The sequence below is a fragment of the Etheostoma cragini genome, chromosome 15, assembly GCF_013103735.1.
Source record: "Etheostoma cragini isolate CJK2018 chromosome 15, CSU_Ecrag_1.0, whole genome shotgun sequence".
In the NCBI taxonomy this organism is placed as follows: Eukaryota; Metazoa; Chordata; class Actinopteri; order Perciformes; family Percidae; genus Etheostoma; species Etheostoma cragini.
In genome coordinates, this window is record NC_048421.1 from 3,640,014 (window position 1) to 3,656,650 (window position 16,637).

Genomic DNA, 16,637 nt, shown 5'->3' on the forward strand with positions numbered 1-16,637 from the left:
CCCACACGGTATGAGGAAGTGTTTTCTGAAGGGGGATTAAAAGTTAATAATCCGAATTTTCATGGTTTCATCCACTCCTCTAATAATCTAATGAAGCGTTTGTAAAAGACTGATTACAAGAGACGAACAGCCAGAGGCAACTACCTCCTCCTCCTCTTCTTCCTCCTCCTCTTCCTCCTCCTCCTCCCCCCCTTCGCTCTCCTCATCCGTCCATACACTTCCTTTTCTCTGCTGCTGAATGGTGCGGTACAGGAGCGCAGCACATGCAGGACGGCACCGGGTTCTCCCCTTCTGTCTGATGGAGACAGGCTGAGGAAGGACAAGGTCCGGTCCGGCAGAGACCACCTCGAGGATCCTCGCGGGGAAGGAGTCCGTTTCCCTTGCTGGAAACGCCGGGAGGAGCAGCCACGGCACAGGGGAACGAGAGTGGCGACAGTAGAGGTAAAGGGGCCATTAATAACCTGTTGTCCGTGTGTTTGGGTTTTTCATTGGAGGCAGAAAGCGCGGTGACCGCACATAAAAACACCAAGATGGATATTAAAGCGACATCTAAACTTTGTTGAACTTGACTGGGATCGTTTTAATGATGATTTGGAATAGAAGAAGCGGAATATCTCTCTGTCCCCCAACGCTCAGCTGTCGTGTTTTTGCCTTTGATCAATTAGGCCTGGGTTTAAAAATTTTCTCACGCGCCCTAACGCGCAAAACATGCGAGCTTAATTGATTTGGAGTTAACGCATTTAACAAAAATAGGATATTATTTCCCAGGTTATAGATTGTCAGCTTCAGGTGAACCAATAAGTGATTTTCTCACTCATTTTATCCTTCTATAAGTAAACAATAGAAACTGCAGCGCATTAGACTGCGATTTAGTCATGGTTGCAGGCTGGATTCTTTTAATTTAAACTGATGGAGGAAGGTTGAGAGCGCCGCCTTAAATCTGGAAACTGAAACTGCGCATGGCTCTGTATGTGAGAAGAAAGTGAATTGGCATCATTATTTGATTGGAAACAACCTCACAAGCTTTCATCTATACGCTCCCAGTGTTTTGCTCCTGGAGAGGCAGCCTCTATTTAATTATTGTTCTCCATGTTTCCCTGCATCTATACTGGAGGCAAGGATGAGCCCAAATTACAGAGATGATAACCTTCTTACATAATCTGATCCTGCAGCTGGGGTTTTAAAATGGGATCTCGCCTTAAAAACAAAGCAATTCCGTGACAGAGCTGCTTCGTGCTGTAGGCCAGAGCTTAGGGTATCAGAGGTGAGCAGGCAGGTGACAGAGCTGCATTGTGTGGATGTGTTTGTTGAATAATCACAGGTGTGCACCATATGTGCTTTTGTGCTTCTGTGTGCATGCATATTCAACAATGTCAATACCCATATATATTGATTCAGCTTGTAACAGAAGCAGCTCCCTGTTGATCTGAGTGAAAGCTGGTTATCGAGCCGTGTTTCAGCTGCTGGGGGTGTTCTTTGTGTTACACTTTAATGCCACGTTCAGCCTTGTCTAATAGTGGGTGAAGATGTTGCACGATAAAGCTGAATGTTGATTGAATGTCAGATCATTTGTTAATGAAAGTGTTCATGATTAGCAGCCTTGCAAGATCTTAGTCTGCAAACAACAAGTCAAACAGACAATAGCTGCAACTATAACAATTGCTTTCATAATTGATTGTTTTTAATATGTTAATATAAATCCATTGATCAATCATTTGTTTAATCCATAAAATGTCAGAAAATTGTGAAAAGGGCCTGTCACGAGTTCCCCCAAGTCCAACATGTCATCAAGTTGATGGTTTTGTCTGAAAAACCCAATTTATTTTATACACAAAGTTATAAAACAGAGAAAATAGAAAATACTCATATTTGAGAAGTTTGAACCAGTAAATGATTGGTATTTGTGCTCAATCGACTATCCAAATTTTGATTGATTGATTCATTTAATCCAGTCTCATCTCTCTCGTGATGCATGTTGCAGTGTTTATTTGTTGAATACAGAGCAGCACTTTCCCTCACCTTGTCTGTCATGCATCCTTTGTCACTCTGTTTTGGTGTCACACACACACACACACACACACACACACACACACACACACACACACACACACACACACACACACACACACACACACACACACAAGGTAAACTATGTTTCTTTGGAGTGTCTAACCTTGACTCTTTCACTGACAGATTGTTTTTTTATTGTATCGCTGCGACTTCGTTTACATTTTAATGCTGTTTGCTTCTGTCTCCTGTCGTTTCCCCTGCAGATCTTCTGTCATCTAAAGGTCTCCTGCCTCCCTTCCAGGCCGTGTCTCAGAGATTGTGTTTAACATACATGCTCCCAAGAGTGTGTAGCTTGTAGAGTCATGGGCTCCGTGGGAGCAGAGCGCCGCAGGCCAACGCCACAGATTCCCGAGGAGAGGGATGTGTGGAGGGATGGAGGAAGAGCTGGATGGAGGGATGGAGGAAGGGAGGGATGGAGAGAGGGAAGGGAGAGCGGCGTGGTGCAGAGCTACAGCTTTGACTCGTACCAGCTAGAGGAGGAGGAGCTCAGTAAAGATGCCCCGGAGCGAGGAGTGCTGGCTCTGTCCGAGCCCGGTAAGGGAGTTTCTGTTCTGTCTATTTCTGTTTGTTTTGTAAATACATAGACAAGGAACATAGAAAGATGGAAGTAAAGAGATCAAAGAAAAAGAAGAATCTCACAAATATCCATATTATACTCTAAAACCCCAGGAACAGCAAGTGTGGATAGATAGATAGATAGATAGATAGATAGATAGATAGATAGATAGATAGATAGATAGATAGATACTGTAATATTGTTAGTGTCATTTAGCCAACTGAAAACATTTGACAGTGATTTCATGTATGGAAATATTATCTCTCTGTATCCGTTTTTTTAAAATAAATGTGTAAGTTGGTGGTGCACATTCAGTGTTGCCAGTTCTTTTCTAATGAAAGTAGCTAGCACTAGCTCCAGAAGTTGCTAAAAGTTGCAAGATGACGTCATGCACTTGCATCGGTGATGTTATCGTGTATCTTCGTGTTCTATTTTCATAAAGCGTAGTGATTGTGTCGACTGACTGCCTGCTGTTATTACCAAAGAGGAGAGGAAGGCTCTTCTGCTATGGATTGTGATTACTCTGAGCAGCATGCATGGAAATCAATTAAAATATAATATATCTCACTTCAGCCCTAATGGTCAGAAGTAGTTCAATTTGTTTTTGGAAATAAAGTTGCTAAGAGGGTCTGAAAAGTCTAGTGAGAAAGTTGGGCACATTAGAAGTTCCTTTAAGATTAAACTGGGTACACTATTGAACGAGTTGTACCAGTTATGTTATTGTGACAGGCCTGTTGCAATCGGGAGGGTTCAAAGAAAACATTAATAACCCTAAAGAAGTTCACCACGCAAATCATTTTCGTACAGTCTCTAAATAGGAATGTTAGAAAGGGAAAATCTGTCACAAAAGATTTCCATATTGTCAGTTTCTGCGCTGAAATGTCAGTTACTTAGGGGGGGTGCTGCATTGTCTTCTTCATTGGATTTTCTGTTAATGAGGTTTGAGTTTGTACAGGCGGGGATCTCTTCTTCTGTCTGTGCAGCCATTGTGATGCTCACTGCTCATTCTCACGACACAATCAATGCAAGGGGTTTTATTTTGATCCCAGAAACAAGTAACCCAAAAATAGAAAAGCTTCCAGGGACTGGATGGCATGTATGCATTGCCATTGCATATATGGGTATTAAAATAGGCATTTCTTATTTATGAGTAAATAAGGTTTACTGGGTTACTGAGGAGCTAAGTGCAGGTCATCACCCTCACAATAGAGGATTATGAAAATAATTAATCCGTCCCAGATGTCAAAATAACAAATTGCATAAAAAAATGTAGAATTGACTCAAATTTATGTTTTTTCTCCTTTACTCAGCTGTAAAATACAAATGCTTGAAAACAGTTTCAGCAGTTAATAACAAGCTTCCCACATTAGGAAAGGATTAGGAAAAGTTATATAAATATCCTGCACATCCCACTTTAAACACGGAACCGAATCAGCTGCAAAACACAGAAGTCTGAAACCACTCTGGCTGCTAGTCCATGATCAGAAGTCCCTCTGATCAATCCCTCACCAACACTACAGGAGCAATGTCCTCTGCTGCTTTAACTGCTCTAACAGGGAAGCTGAGGCATGACTGCTGCTGCTACGGCTTCCACTTTCCTGATTAGCTTTAATGAAGATCGAGTGCGTTGGCTTCAGATCTAATTCAGATGTTTTGAAGTCATTTTTTTATTCCTTCTGTTTGAGTTGGACGCACACTCTTTTAGCAAATTTCTAACCCTTGACTCATTCCTTTCCTCTCAGACATTGAGGAGCTGATCCCTGACGACCGTTACCATGGCATCTACTTTGCAATGCTATTGGCTGGTGTGGGTTTCCTGCTTCCCTACAACAGTTTCATTACTGATGTGGACTACCTACATCACAAGTTTCAAGGTATATTGTAAATAATAAGTAGAAAGTATACTGAATAAACCGGTTCATGTGCTTAGAGAACTGTACATAATGCATGAGTTTTTTTACAGACACATGCACACCTGAGCAGCACATACGCATCTCGTACGAGTCATGACTCTTGTGTGTGTTTGTGTGTTTTAGGGACTTCCATAGTGTTCGACATGAGTCTGACGTACATCGTGGTGGCTCTGCTGGCCGTCATCCTCAACAATGTGCTGGTAGAGAGACTCAGCATGCACACCAGAATCACTGTGGGTGAGTCAGCAGCAACCCTCTCACAACTGAGTTTTAATTGTGAAAAAAGTCTCATTATGAGAACTTCTTCTCTAACTCATTAATTAAAGACCCTCTGAAAAGCTCAAAGCTAATCAGTGCAGAATCCGCAGAACAAAATGGCAAAGAGAGTATAAAGATAAAGACAAAAAGACACTCTGCCATACTATTCCTTTGGCATTTGTTCTTTCATTTTATTTATTTAAGTGTTTCAAACAGACTTTGACAAAGACTGGAAACTCACAAGTCTTTCAAGAGTGTGAGTATTTTTAACTTCTTCACTTCTTGAAAATCTTGCGTCATCTTCAGCTTTAAAACATTTTTAAAGCGAACTCACTGAGCTAATTACGTAAACCATTCAGATTCTGATTCAGAAGCGTGCACGTTCCAGGCAGATTTTGTTCTAGGGTTGTTAAAGACCAAGCCTGATACTGGAGAGATTTAAATATGGCCCCGAATTATTAATTAAAAAGCTGTTTTTTAATGCTACTACACGTTTTTGCAAACATTAAAGCTATTAATTCTAACCCATATAAAAAAATGTTCTTTAAAAATGTATGGCCCCCTTAGGTGAATGTTGAAATCATTACACATACGGTGCACGTAGGAGCGAGGTTTCACCAAACTCTGCAGCTTAAAATAACTTTCATGCATCCTTGAAGAGATGTCTTTTGAAGTGTGTTGTCTGCTGGAGAGCTTGTCTCTGGAATTAATACACCCAGGATCGAACGTCAGATGGAAGCGATACTGGTCGCACGTCGGCCCTGTCAAATGTGCTCAGTCATGCGATTGCAACGTGGCCTGGTTCAGTGGCGTCTCCTCACTTGTCTGTCTGTCTCTTTATCTGCAGGTTACATCTTCGCTCTCGGACCGCTGGTCTTTGTCAGCGTGTTTGATGTGTGGCTGGCCAAGTTCACCACCAGGCAGGCTTATATTATCAACCTTGTGTCAGTGGGAGTGGTGGCCTTTGGATGTACAGGTACTACTACTACTAATAACTTATAATGCTTCTATCTATCTATCTATCTATCTATCTATCTATCTATCTATCTATCTATCTGTCCGTCCGTCCGTCTGACTGTACATCCTCTGTACATGTTACTATACGGCATAATTCAAGCTTGCATGCGAACAAATTCTGAAAGGTCAACTTTACTGTAAGGGTCTTAAGTGTTCGTGATATTCATACCACCTCTTGTGTATATAGGGTAATGCTAAATGGTGGTGCTCAGTCAGAGCTGTCAAATAAACAAGCAACAATTAATGCTTCAGTCGTCAGCTGCTGCTAACGGCTGTCATACACTGAGCAAGTTTCCTTGTACTGTGAGTGGGAACACAGAGCCTTTCAGCCTGGAGTAGAAACTGTTTAATTAGCGGGGGTCCAGAGGGCCGAGCGAGTGGTGTGGAGGTTCAAGAAGTTGTGCCGTTGTGTGTTTGCACTGATAAATACTTCCACATCCCTCCCCAGTGCAGCAGTCCAGTTTCTATGGTTACATGGGAATGCTGCCCAAGAGGTACACGCAGGGGGTGATGACCGGAGAGAGTAAGTACGCTCACGCTGACAAAGAATTACACACACACATCCCCATATCCCTGCTATCACGTCCTTCCTCCCCTTCTCATTCCGCCCCCCCTCCCCCGTCCCCAGGTACAGCAGGTGTGATCATCTCCCTGTCGCGGATCTTCACCAAGCTACTGATCCCCGACGAGAGGAGGAACACGCTCATCTTCTTCCTCGTCTCCATCAGCATGGAGATGCTCTGCTTCCTGCTTCACCTGCTGGTCCGACGCTCCCAATTTGTCCGCTACTACACGAGCCACTCCCAGGGCAAAGGCCCGGCCAAAGGCCACGACCCGCGAGACAACGGGACCGGGTACAGAGTGCACCATGATGTCATCGCAGAGGAAGTAAGATTTGTAAGTGTGTGGAGAGTTTACTGGCTACTGTGTGGGTGTGGGTCTTGTGTGTGCTTACAGTGAATATACAGAATATGTTTGGTCATGCAAAGTAGCTATGGATGGTAATGTTGGTCTGATCCACTAATATCTCAAAAACTCTTGGATGGATTGCCATGATATTGTGTCATTCATGATCTTCAGAGGATGAATTCTTCTGACTTTGGTGATTTCCTGGCTTTTCCTCTAGCGCTTCCATGAGGCATTAAATCTTTCATAAATATTGCAACGACAAACTGTTTCTGAACCAAGACAGGGAAGAAATGTCAGACCTCTGAACTGTGGTGTCATGCAGCTCCCATTTCCTTGATCATTTCTGTTAGAAGAGAGTGTGTGTGTGTGTGTGTGTGTGTGTGTGTGTGTGTGTGTGTGTGTGTGTGTGTGTGTGTGTGTGTGTGTGTGTGTGTGTGTGTGTGTGTGTGTGTGTGTGTGTGTGTGTGTGTGTGTGTGTGTGTGTGTGTGTGTGTGTGTGTGTGTGTGTGTGTGTGTGTGTGTGTGTGTGTGTGTGTATCTTCATTGTGAGCTGTGTGGGTTTTTAAATGCAGTATCATTTATTTAAGCTGCAGGCTGCTTTTTGGCTGCCACTCAGTAAGAGAAATATTGCGAGATAAAGAGAAAGGGATTTAGGGATGATAGTAGTGATGCGGAAAGAAGACAGATGGCGTTTTTGAGAGAAATGTAGAGGTTGAGGACTCATGCAACCAGAGAGAAAATGAGAGTCACGATACTGAGATGAAAACGGGTAGAGAGAAAACTGCTGATGCAAAAAGGTGAGACAGATGGGAACACACAATAGGAAAAGAACAGAAAGAGAGGGCAGAGAGCAGAAGACCAGTCATGACAATGAGAGAACAAAGTGAGGGAAGAATGACAGGAGAAGAGGTAAATCCACTTTGTATTCATGCTGCAAGCAGCATTTTGTAGGCGGAACACATGGAGTTAATATTCCTCATCCCAGCGTGGGTGGGTCTGTTCAGAGCCTTCAAAGGTAGACACATAACCTCAGGATGTCACTCTTTCATGTGTGCGGGCTTCTGTTTGTACACCATTACACACAAGACAAGTGTGAGAGGAACGCCCCCCGTGTTTGACAATAATAGGCACGCTATCTATGACTCTGTGTGTGTGTGTGTTTGTGTGTGTGTGTGTGTGCGTGCGTGCATGTCGTCTGGGGGCTGATTCAGGCAGCTCTTTGTTCCAGGTTGCCAGGGGAAAATGTGCGCTCTATTCCAAGGTATAATCAAGATGAGTGGTGCTTCTGGTCCACAAGTCCTTCTAATCAACTAATGGACGGCTGTGTGTGTGTGTGTGTGTGTGTGTGTGTGTGTGTGTGTGTGTGTGTGTGTGTGTGTGTGTGTGTGTGTGTGTGTGTGTGTGTGTGTGTGTGTGTGTGTGTGTGTGTGTGTGTGTGTGTGTGTGTGTGTGTGTGTGTGTGTGTGTGTGTGTGTGTTTTTCTCCTGGGCCTCCTTCCAACATCATTACGTCAGCCTGCAGCTACTCACATTGATCGTCTCTAATAGCTACCGCCATAAAAAGCTGATGTCATGCAGCCAGGAAGCCATTCTTACTTTAATGAAAAAAAAGACAAAGCTCACTAAACCACTGCAAGACAATATGTTTATTTACTGTGTGATGGCTACCTCTAGTGTTTTCCCAATGAACTGTTAATGCCCTTCAAAAAGCCTTAAATTGTTTTCAGTAAATAAGGAACAGAATAAGGACGTTTTCCTGTGGAATTCGACAAATAATCATTTAATAGTTCACATGTTTTCTCTTTTAGTTTGGAACTGAAGACTTGATGTGATGTTGATGACTGGCCTTGAAGGTTATTCCAGTCTGTCATGTGTTTGTTTCATAAAAATATTGAAGCGTGTATCTGTCTCTTTCCAGGGAAATGGTGGGACAGCACCGATCCCAACAGAGGAAGGCGTTGAGGACTTTGAGGGTGGGACATATGTGCGATTCGACGCCCCCAAAGCCAAAATAAGGAGGACCTGGCCGGGTGTCCGAGGTACTCTCTCTCTTTTAATCCAGTGTTCTCATGGCTCCATTAACCTCTGACTCCAGCAGAGTTGAAATTTAAATTCATCCCCTGGTGATTCATGGGAAGAGGAGAGTGTTCTTGCTCAAGTGAGATATTTAGCTTTTTAAATATCACCCTGTGTGTGTGTGTGTGTGTCTCCTCTGACCAGACATGATCTTGCATCGTTACGTGGTGTCCCGTGTGATCTGGGCCTACATGCTGTCTATAGCAGTGACCTACAGTATCACCCTGTGTCTGTTCCCCGGGCTGGAGTCAGAGATACGAAACCCCACCTTAGGGGAGTGGCTCCCCATCCTCATCATGGCCACCTTCAACATGTCGGACTTTGTTGGCAAGGTGAGGCTCACTATTTTAAATTGTGAAGAAGGTTAAAAGATGCGGAAGGAACAACACTTTGGATGCTTAGAGTTAGAGTAAAACTCAAGTAATCAAGTCTTTGCGGAGCACAGTAGAACCCCAGTGATCCTCCTCAAAAGATGTGAGGTACCGGTGATTCTATCAGTGGTGCTTGAACTGTTATTGTTATACTAAAACTGTAAAATGAAATATTATCATAAATCAAAGGAAAACAAACCACACTAGATTTTTTAAAGTAATGGTCAAATATAGCAGGTGGAGTTACATGTAACAGCAGCTTTTCTCATGAAGCAGTAGAGTTCTGAAGTTTCAAAGATAGGACACTGTTCTGTGGCTTTTGTAGACTAAATCATAAGGAAACTGTAAAAGTGAGGGGGACAAAAATAAGATTTTGCAAAGTGAATAGGACACGACATGTCCCTCCCTGTCCGCAGGCGAAATACACCCTCAAGAATACAAATACACTTGATCAAATACCAGCATTCATAATTTTTTACTCTAACCTCATCTTTTAATGTTTCTAGCTGTTGGCACTCACTTTCATTTCACACCTTCTGAGATCCTGGGATTTAATTGTTCATTAGTCGTCTTGGCACCACAGAAGCAGGAAAGATACAAAGTAATGCTGGAACACTGGAGCTGACCTCTCTTCTTTTATTAAATCTGAGAGCAAGAATGGAAAAAAAAGGCTGGTTTATTTTGGAATAATTGTACTTGGCTCAAAGGCTTTCTCTGAATATTTAGGAATCTTATCTGGTGTCCTTGAGTCATCACTTTGACTTTGAAAGTTAAAAAAATACAGTTTTTAATTGTTAACTATTAGTAAAAGTTGTTCTGATTTTACCTTTTGACTTTGCCCAAATGGCAAATTAAGCATTCTGTTGAAATGGGTGGAAAAATATAAGGGGTCTGGAATGAAATTACATAAAAAATGGGAAAGGAAAATCAAGGTAACTTAAAAGTAAAAATAAAAAAGTCATGAGAGGAAAGAGAAAGGAAAAGAGTGGTAAAAATTGGCATTGTGATTTATTTATTTGGCTCAATGGAAAGTAACGTTGGCAGCAAGAGCACCAATGGTTTAAAGAGCAATCAAGGGTCTAATCTTCACTATTTAAACATGGATTTGTTACACAACATGTCTGGCAACAAGGCAGAATTCAACCCCTGCATCGCTGAAACACACCGCTGCTCTTTGCTCAGATTCTGGCAGCGCTGCCGTTCGACTGGTCCGGAGGCCGCCTGCTCTTCTTTTCCTGCCTGAGGGTGGTCTTCATCCCTCTGTTCGTCATGTGCGTGTACCCGGCCAGCGCGCCCACCCTGTCCCATCCTGCCTGGCCCTGTCTCTTCTCCCTCCTCATGGGAGTAACCAACGGCTACTTCGGGTCTGTGCCGATGATCCAGGCTGCGGGCAAAGTGCCGCCCGAACAGAGGGAGCTGGCAGGTAAGTTACTCACCATTAGTCCTGTGTTATAATGTGCTGTATTGAATTTTGTTTTGTCTTGTTATTATTTTGGTTGTTTTTCTTTCCGTGATGCATTGAATGTTTCTTTTGGTGGATTATTTAATGGAATAGTGATGCTTGGTAATGTAGAGCTACAAAAGCTTTAGGTGGACTCCAGGAAGAATAGCTGTGCCTATGGCCGCAGTTTATGGAGATCCCAATAAATCAAATCAAATTATAGATACATAACTGTGTGTGGAAAAATGACATACCCCCTCAAAAACAAGATGTCCCATCTCAAGGGATTATTCCTAATACAGAATTTCATTCATGTAATGGTTGGTGTAGTGATGTTGAGTTTTTTTTGTCTTCAGCGTGATACAGCTCCGAAAACTACAACAACTGTAAATGTATTAGTTGATCAACAGAAAATGATCATTATAAATCATTTAAGTCAGTTATCAAGCTAATGTTGCAAGCTGTCAATGGTTCCTGCTTGTCAAATGTGAGGAATTCCTGTTTTATTCAGCTGTGTATAACTGCAAACTGCATATCTGTGTTTTGGATTGTTGGATGGACAAACAAAGGTATTTGAAGATGTGTCTCACTAATTAACTCAGTGGATCTCATTGTTAGTGTAAAACCCATTTGGATGGATTTGCTACATCAGCCGTCTATGAATTTCACCGAGGAGCAAAACTGGACATATAAAGGAATTTACTGAATTTACTTATATGGCTCCTTTAGGGACATTTGTGCTTGTATTCAACTTTTCTCTATCATTTATAGTTATAGTCTTATCATTTAAGTTTTTTTCTTTTCACATTGAAGTCCAGTAGAGCAATCTTTCAATCCTCTTCAGGCTTCTTCCACTTGTAAATGTGTCTCCTGCCACATACTTTCACGCACAGACATTATTCAAATGTTAAACTGTTTATAAACTACAGCTATTAGGAAATGATTCACATGAGTCATTTGGTGGGATGGTGGCTATAGCACCAGAATCTAAGCACTCCATTCCCAGTCTGGGCCGGACCCTTTTTGTGGAGTTTGCTATTATTACAGACATTCTTTGTCATGCTATAATATAACTTTTTCTACATATTATGACTATTTTTTTTTTTTATTCGATATCCTATACTATGACTTTTTTATGACTTTTTTCGACATATTATACAATGACCTTTTATTAGTTTTTCAACATACTATACTATGACTTTTTTTATACATTTTTTTGACATACTATACTATGACTTTTTATCGCTTTTTTTTTAACATACTATACTATGACTTTTTTAAATAATTTTTTTTTTAACATACTGTGACTTTTTATTACTTTTTTAATGACTTTTTTCAACATACTATACTATGACTTTTTTATCACTTTTTTAGACATACTATAATGTGACTTTTTTAAATGCATATTTTCAACATATTATACTATGACTTTTTAATCACTTTTTTTAACAAACTTTACTATGAATTTTTTATCATTATTTTCAACATAATATATGACTTTATCAGTGTTTTTAACATATCATAATTTGACTTTTTATCGCTTTTTTTCAACACACTATACTATGACTTTTTTTAACAATTTTTTTCAACATACTGTACTATGACTTTTTCCTTTTGGGGGGGGGGGGGTTCCCTTTATTTGACAGAGACAGTGGATAGACATGTGAAAGGGGGAGAGAGATGGAGACTAACACACAGCATAGGGCCGCAGGCTGGATCCGAACCCAGGCCGCTGCAGGACTCAGCCAACGTGGGGGGAGCGCATTTACTGAATGAGCTATAGGCTGTACTAAGAATTGTTTATTACTTTTAAATTTGACATACTATACTATGACCTTTTTTCACTTTTTTCAACATATTATACTATGAATTTTTATCACTTTTTTTAACATGCTATGCTATGACTTTTTATCACTTTTTTTAACATGCTATACTATGACTTTTTCACCTTTTTCAACATACTGTACGAAGACTTTTTTTATCAATTTTTTCAACATACTATACTATGACCTTTTATAACATCCTATACTATGACCTACTATACTATGACCTTTTATAACATACTATACTATGACCTTTTTTACTTTTTTCAACATACTATACTATTACTTTTTATCACTTTTTTTAACATACTATACTATGACTTTTTTAAATACGTTTTCTTCAACATACTGTGACTTTTTATCAATTTTTTTAAACAAACTATACTATGACCTTTTTAAGGACTTTTTTCAACATACTATACTATGACTTTTTAATCACTTTTTTAACAGACTTTACTATGAACTTTTTATAATTTTTTTCAACATAATATACCATGACTTTATCACTGTTTTTAACATATCATAATTTGACTTTTTATCACTTTTTTAAGGCACTATACTATGACTTTTTTTAACATACTGTACTATGACTATTTTTGGGGGGGGGTCCCCTTTATTTGACAGAGAAAAGGCATGTGAAAGGGGGAGAGAGATGGGGGAACAAACGGCCACAGGCTGGATCCGAACCCAGGCCGCTGCAGGACTCAGCCAACGTGGGGGAGCGTATTTACTGAATGAGCTATAGGCTGTACAAAAAGAAAATGTATGACTTTTTAATCACTTTTTTTCTACATACTATACTATGACCTTAAAACAAAAAAAAATTGACATACTATACCATGACCTTTTTTTCATTTTTTTCAACATACTATACTATGACTTTTTATCACTTTTTTTAACATGCTATACTTTGACTTTTTATAACTTTTTTCAACATACTATGCTATGACTTTTTATAACATCCTATACTATGACTTTTTCACTTTTTTCAACATACTATACTATGACTTTTTTATCACTTTTTTTGACGTACTATACTATGACTTTATATAACATATTTTACTATGACTTTTTTCAACATACTATACTATGACTTTTTATCGCTTTTTTTCAACATACTATGCTATGATTTTTTTTAATGGATTTTTGAACATACTATACTATGACTTTTTTTCGGGGGGGGGGTTCACTTTATTTGACAGAGACAGTGGATAGACATGTGAAAGGGGGAGAGAGATGGAGGATAACATGCAGCAAAGGGCCGCAGGATGGATTCAAACCCAGTAATGCCGCCCTGTAATGCTTTCTTTTAATACATTTTTTCGACATACTATACTATGACTTTTTTATCAATTTTTTTGACATATTCTACTATGACTTTTTTTATTACCTTTTTTTGACATGCTATACTATGACTTTTTTTGATACATTTTTTAACATACTATACTAAGACTTTTTTTGATACATTTTTTAACATACTATACTAAGACTTTTTTATCACTTTTTTAACATACTATACTATAACTTGTTATCACTTTTTTAACATACTATACTATGACTTTTTATCACTTTTTTAACATACTATACTATGACTTTTTATCACTTTTTTCAACTTACTGTACTATGATTTTTTTTAATCAATTTTTGAAACAACCTATGCTATGACTTTTTTTAATGATGTTTTTTTACATACTATATTATAACTTTGTTTATCACCACTTACAACATGCTATACTGCTCAGGCTGATGAGATTAGGATCAGAAAACAGAATGTTTTGAGCCCAAATCTGTATGGTGGTTAGTTTAAAGACCTCCATTACAGGAATAAAGAACAGTAATAGGTGAAGAGGAAAGCTCTCTTCCAGCCTGTCTTCATCACTTTTTTCGACATGCTTATTGGGGCTTTTTATCACTTTTTTTCGATATGCTATACTACAACGTTTTATCACTTTTTGCAACATACTATAATGTGTCACTTTTTTCGACACGCTATACCATGACTTTTTTAATTACTTTTTTGATGTACTATACTATGAATTCTAATGACTTTTTTGACATACTATACTACAATTTTTTAATCACTTTTTTACATGACATACTATGACTTTTTAGACTTTTATGACATACTACTATGTATACTACTTTTTTACGAAAAAAGTAATTGTTTTCTGGTCTGTAGTGTAGTGTAATATGATACTACACAATACAATACAATACAATTATTCTTTATGACTTTATTCTCTATCACTTTTTTCTTTTCACTTCCTTTGACATGTTAGTATAGCTTTTTTGAACTTGCTATATTATATTTTTATTACTTTTTTCAAGACACGTTACTATAACTTTTTCACCAGTTTTTCAACATATGTTGTGTCTTTTTATGACTTTTTTTGACATACTATACAATTACTTTTTTTATGACTTTTTTGACAGACAATACTATGACTTTTTATCACTTTTTTCAATTTGTTATATTATGACTTTGTTAAATAATTTTTCAACATGCTATACTTCCACACATCATAATTTCAGTTAGAAAAGAAATTCAGACCTCACAATATTCTACATCGTTTATTGAAGTTTTAAAGCCAATAATTCGGATTAGCGTCCGCTTAAAAAAAAAAAAAGGAATATTCCACATCTTTTGAACATTAGTGGTGTTATTCAACTTTTAATGAAATCACTTTTAATTAGAATCATTCATACTTTTCCAACTATCCTCACTTCTTCATCTTCTTCTTATGAATTTAAGATATTATTCCAGCTTAGCTTGACCAATTTAGTTGATCAGCATTTGCATGCATATTCTGCAGAAAATGAATTTTCTAGTATGTCACGTTACTTTCTGTCTTACATGTCACTTTCTGCTTTTTGTGTCTCTCCAGGGAACACCATGACGGTGTCCTATATGACAGGCTTGATGGTGGGCTCCGTTGTGGCGTACGCGGCTTACAGCTTCGCAGCTCCGCCACCGTGGCCATCACGGCCAATCGTCACCTATCACACACCTGTCAACACAACTGCGTTTTGAATGTCCACACACTTAATCAAACAAACACATATAAACACACAGACAAACACACACCTGCAGCCATTGAGACATGCGAGATGCTGGCCAGAAGAAGCAATGCTGACTGATGGACTCGAGTCCAGCAGCAGAGGACAAGAAGTCATCTGTAATGAACCCTAAAGGTTCATGTTAATACTCAGAGAGGTTGATTCTCCTTGTCCAGATTACGCTTTGATTTGGCTCACTGGATAAAAGAAGAGGACTAAGATACAAAAAAAGAGAAAATTATGTTAAACCATAAAAACGTAGCAGGGTTCTCCTCTCTGTGATTCAGCAGTCACCTTCAAATGTCACGGCTCTGCTGTGATGAACCTTTCCCTGGAGGTGAAGAACGGGAGCTGTCAGAGAGCCAACAGAAGCCGTTTGAGTGTCTCACAGTGAAATGATTGTCTGCATGTGTGTGTGCGAACAGACCCGCTGGCATTTGTACAGTGTAAAGTCAAGTGGTTTTTCACTGTAGGGAACCAACAGCTAGCAGGAGGCCTATTCGAGGAGACCTTGTATCACGGGTCACATATGTGACATTTCACGATTTTTAGTATTCAGAGCAGAGACAAGGTGTCAGTGTGGGCTTTTCTGGACCAGTTATTTCAAATGTTTCCTCATTATGATCACTGAAAACCTCAGACTACACTATATGTAAAATTATGAGCCAGATTTCAAATGCAAAGAATATTTAACGCACTGAAATCCAGTCTCCCCAAATCCCAAATTCCATCTGATTTGATAAGTTGAAGTAAAGGAAATTTAATATAAAACACCTTTTCGACATGTACTGTATATAGTAATAGAATAAGTGATAGCGGAACAGTTAACACTGCAACACAAAATCAAAAGAAACTGTATTTAATTTTTTATTTGACCGTGAATTCCAGTTTTCTTTTAGTGACATTAAAGATACTGTCAAAACCTTATTTTCTTTGACACAACTGGACTTTATCTTGATTGGCATCCCTCAACAAAATTGTACTGATTTCTGGTTTTACACCATTCGCCTCCTTTTTTGAATCTGAAATGGAAAGTTGTTTTCATTTCCGTACATTACTCTTATCCGCCTTATATTATCTGAAAAGAGAACTGAGTAATGTTAAACCTTAATGGAGTGATTTTGATCATCTGGATTAGCAGCTGCAG

The 16,637-nt window shown here is 39.2% G+C and overlaps 1 protein-coding gene across 2 annotated transcripts; it reads left to right on the plus strand.

Moving 5' to 3' along the window:
• The first annotated feature begins 204 nt into the window (after positions 1-204).
• slc29a4 (solute carrier family 29 member 4) lies at positions 205-16,136 on the plus strand. Of its 2 annotated transcripts, none has more exons than XM_034895262.1 (11): positions 205-441; positions 2,274-2,604; positions 4,369-4,500; positions 4,663-4,776; positions 5,645-5,773; positions 6,263-6,337; positions 6,443-6,711; positions 8,641-8,761; positions 8,943-9,130; positions 10,352-10,592; positions 15,319-16,136. In XM_034895262.1, the coding sequence occupies exons 2-11, from the start codon at positions 2,373-2,375 to the stop codon at positions 15,462-15,464; spliced, it is 1,647 nt and encodes a 548-aa protein (XP_034751153.1). In that variant the 5' UTR covers positions 205-441; positions 2,274-2,372; the 3' UTR covers positions 15,465-16,136. The 2 variants fall into 2 exon arrangements, with proteins under 2 accessions (XP_034751153.1, XP_034751154.1); XM_034895263.1 differs by having other exon boundaries at positions 6,443-6,702.
• The last annotated feature ends 501 nt before the right edge of the window (positions 16,137-16,637 follow it).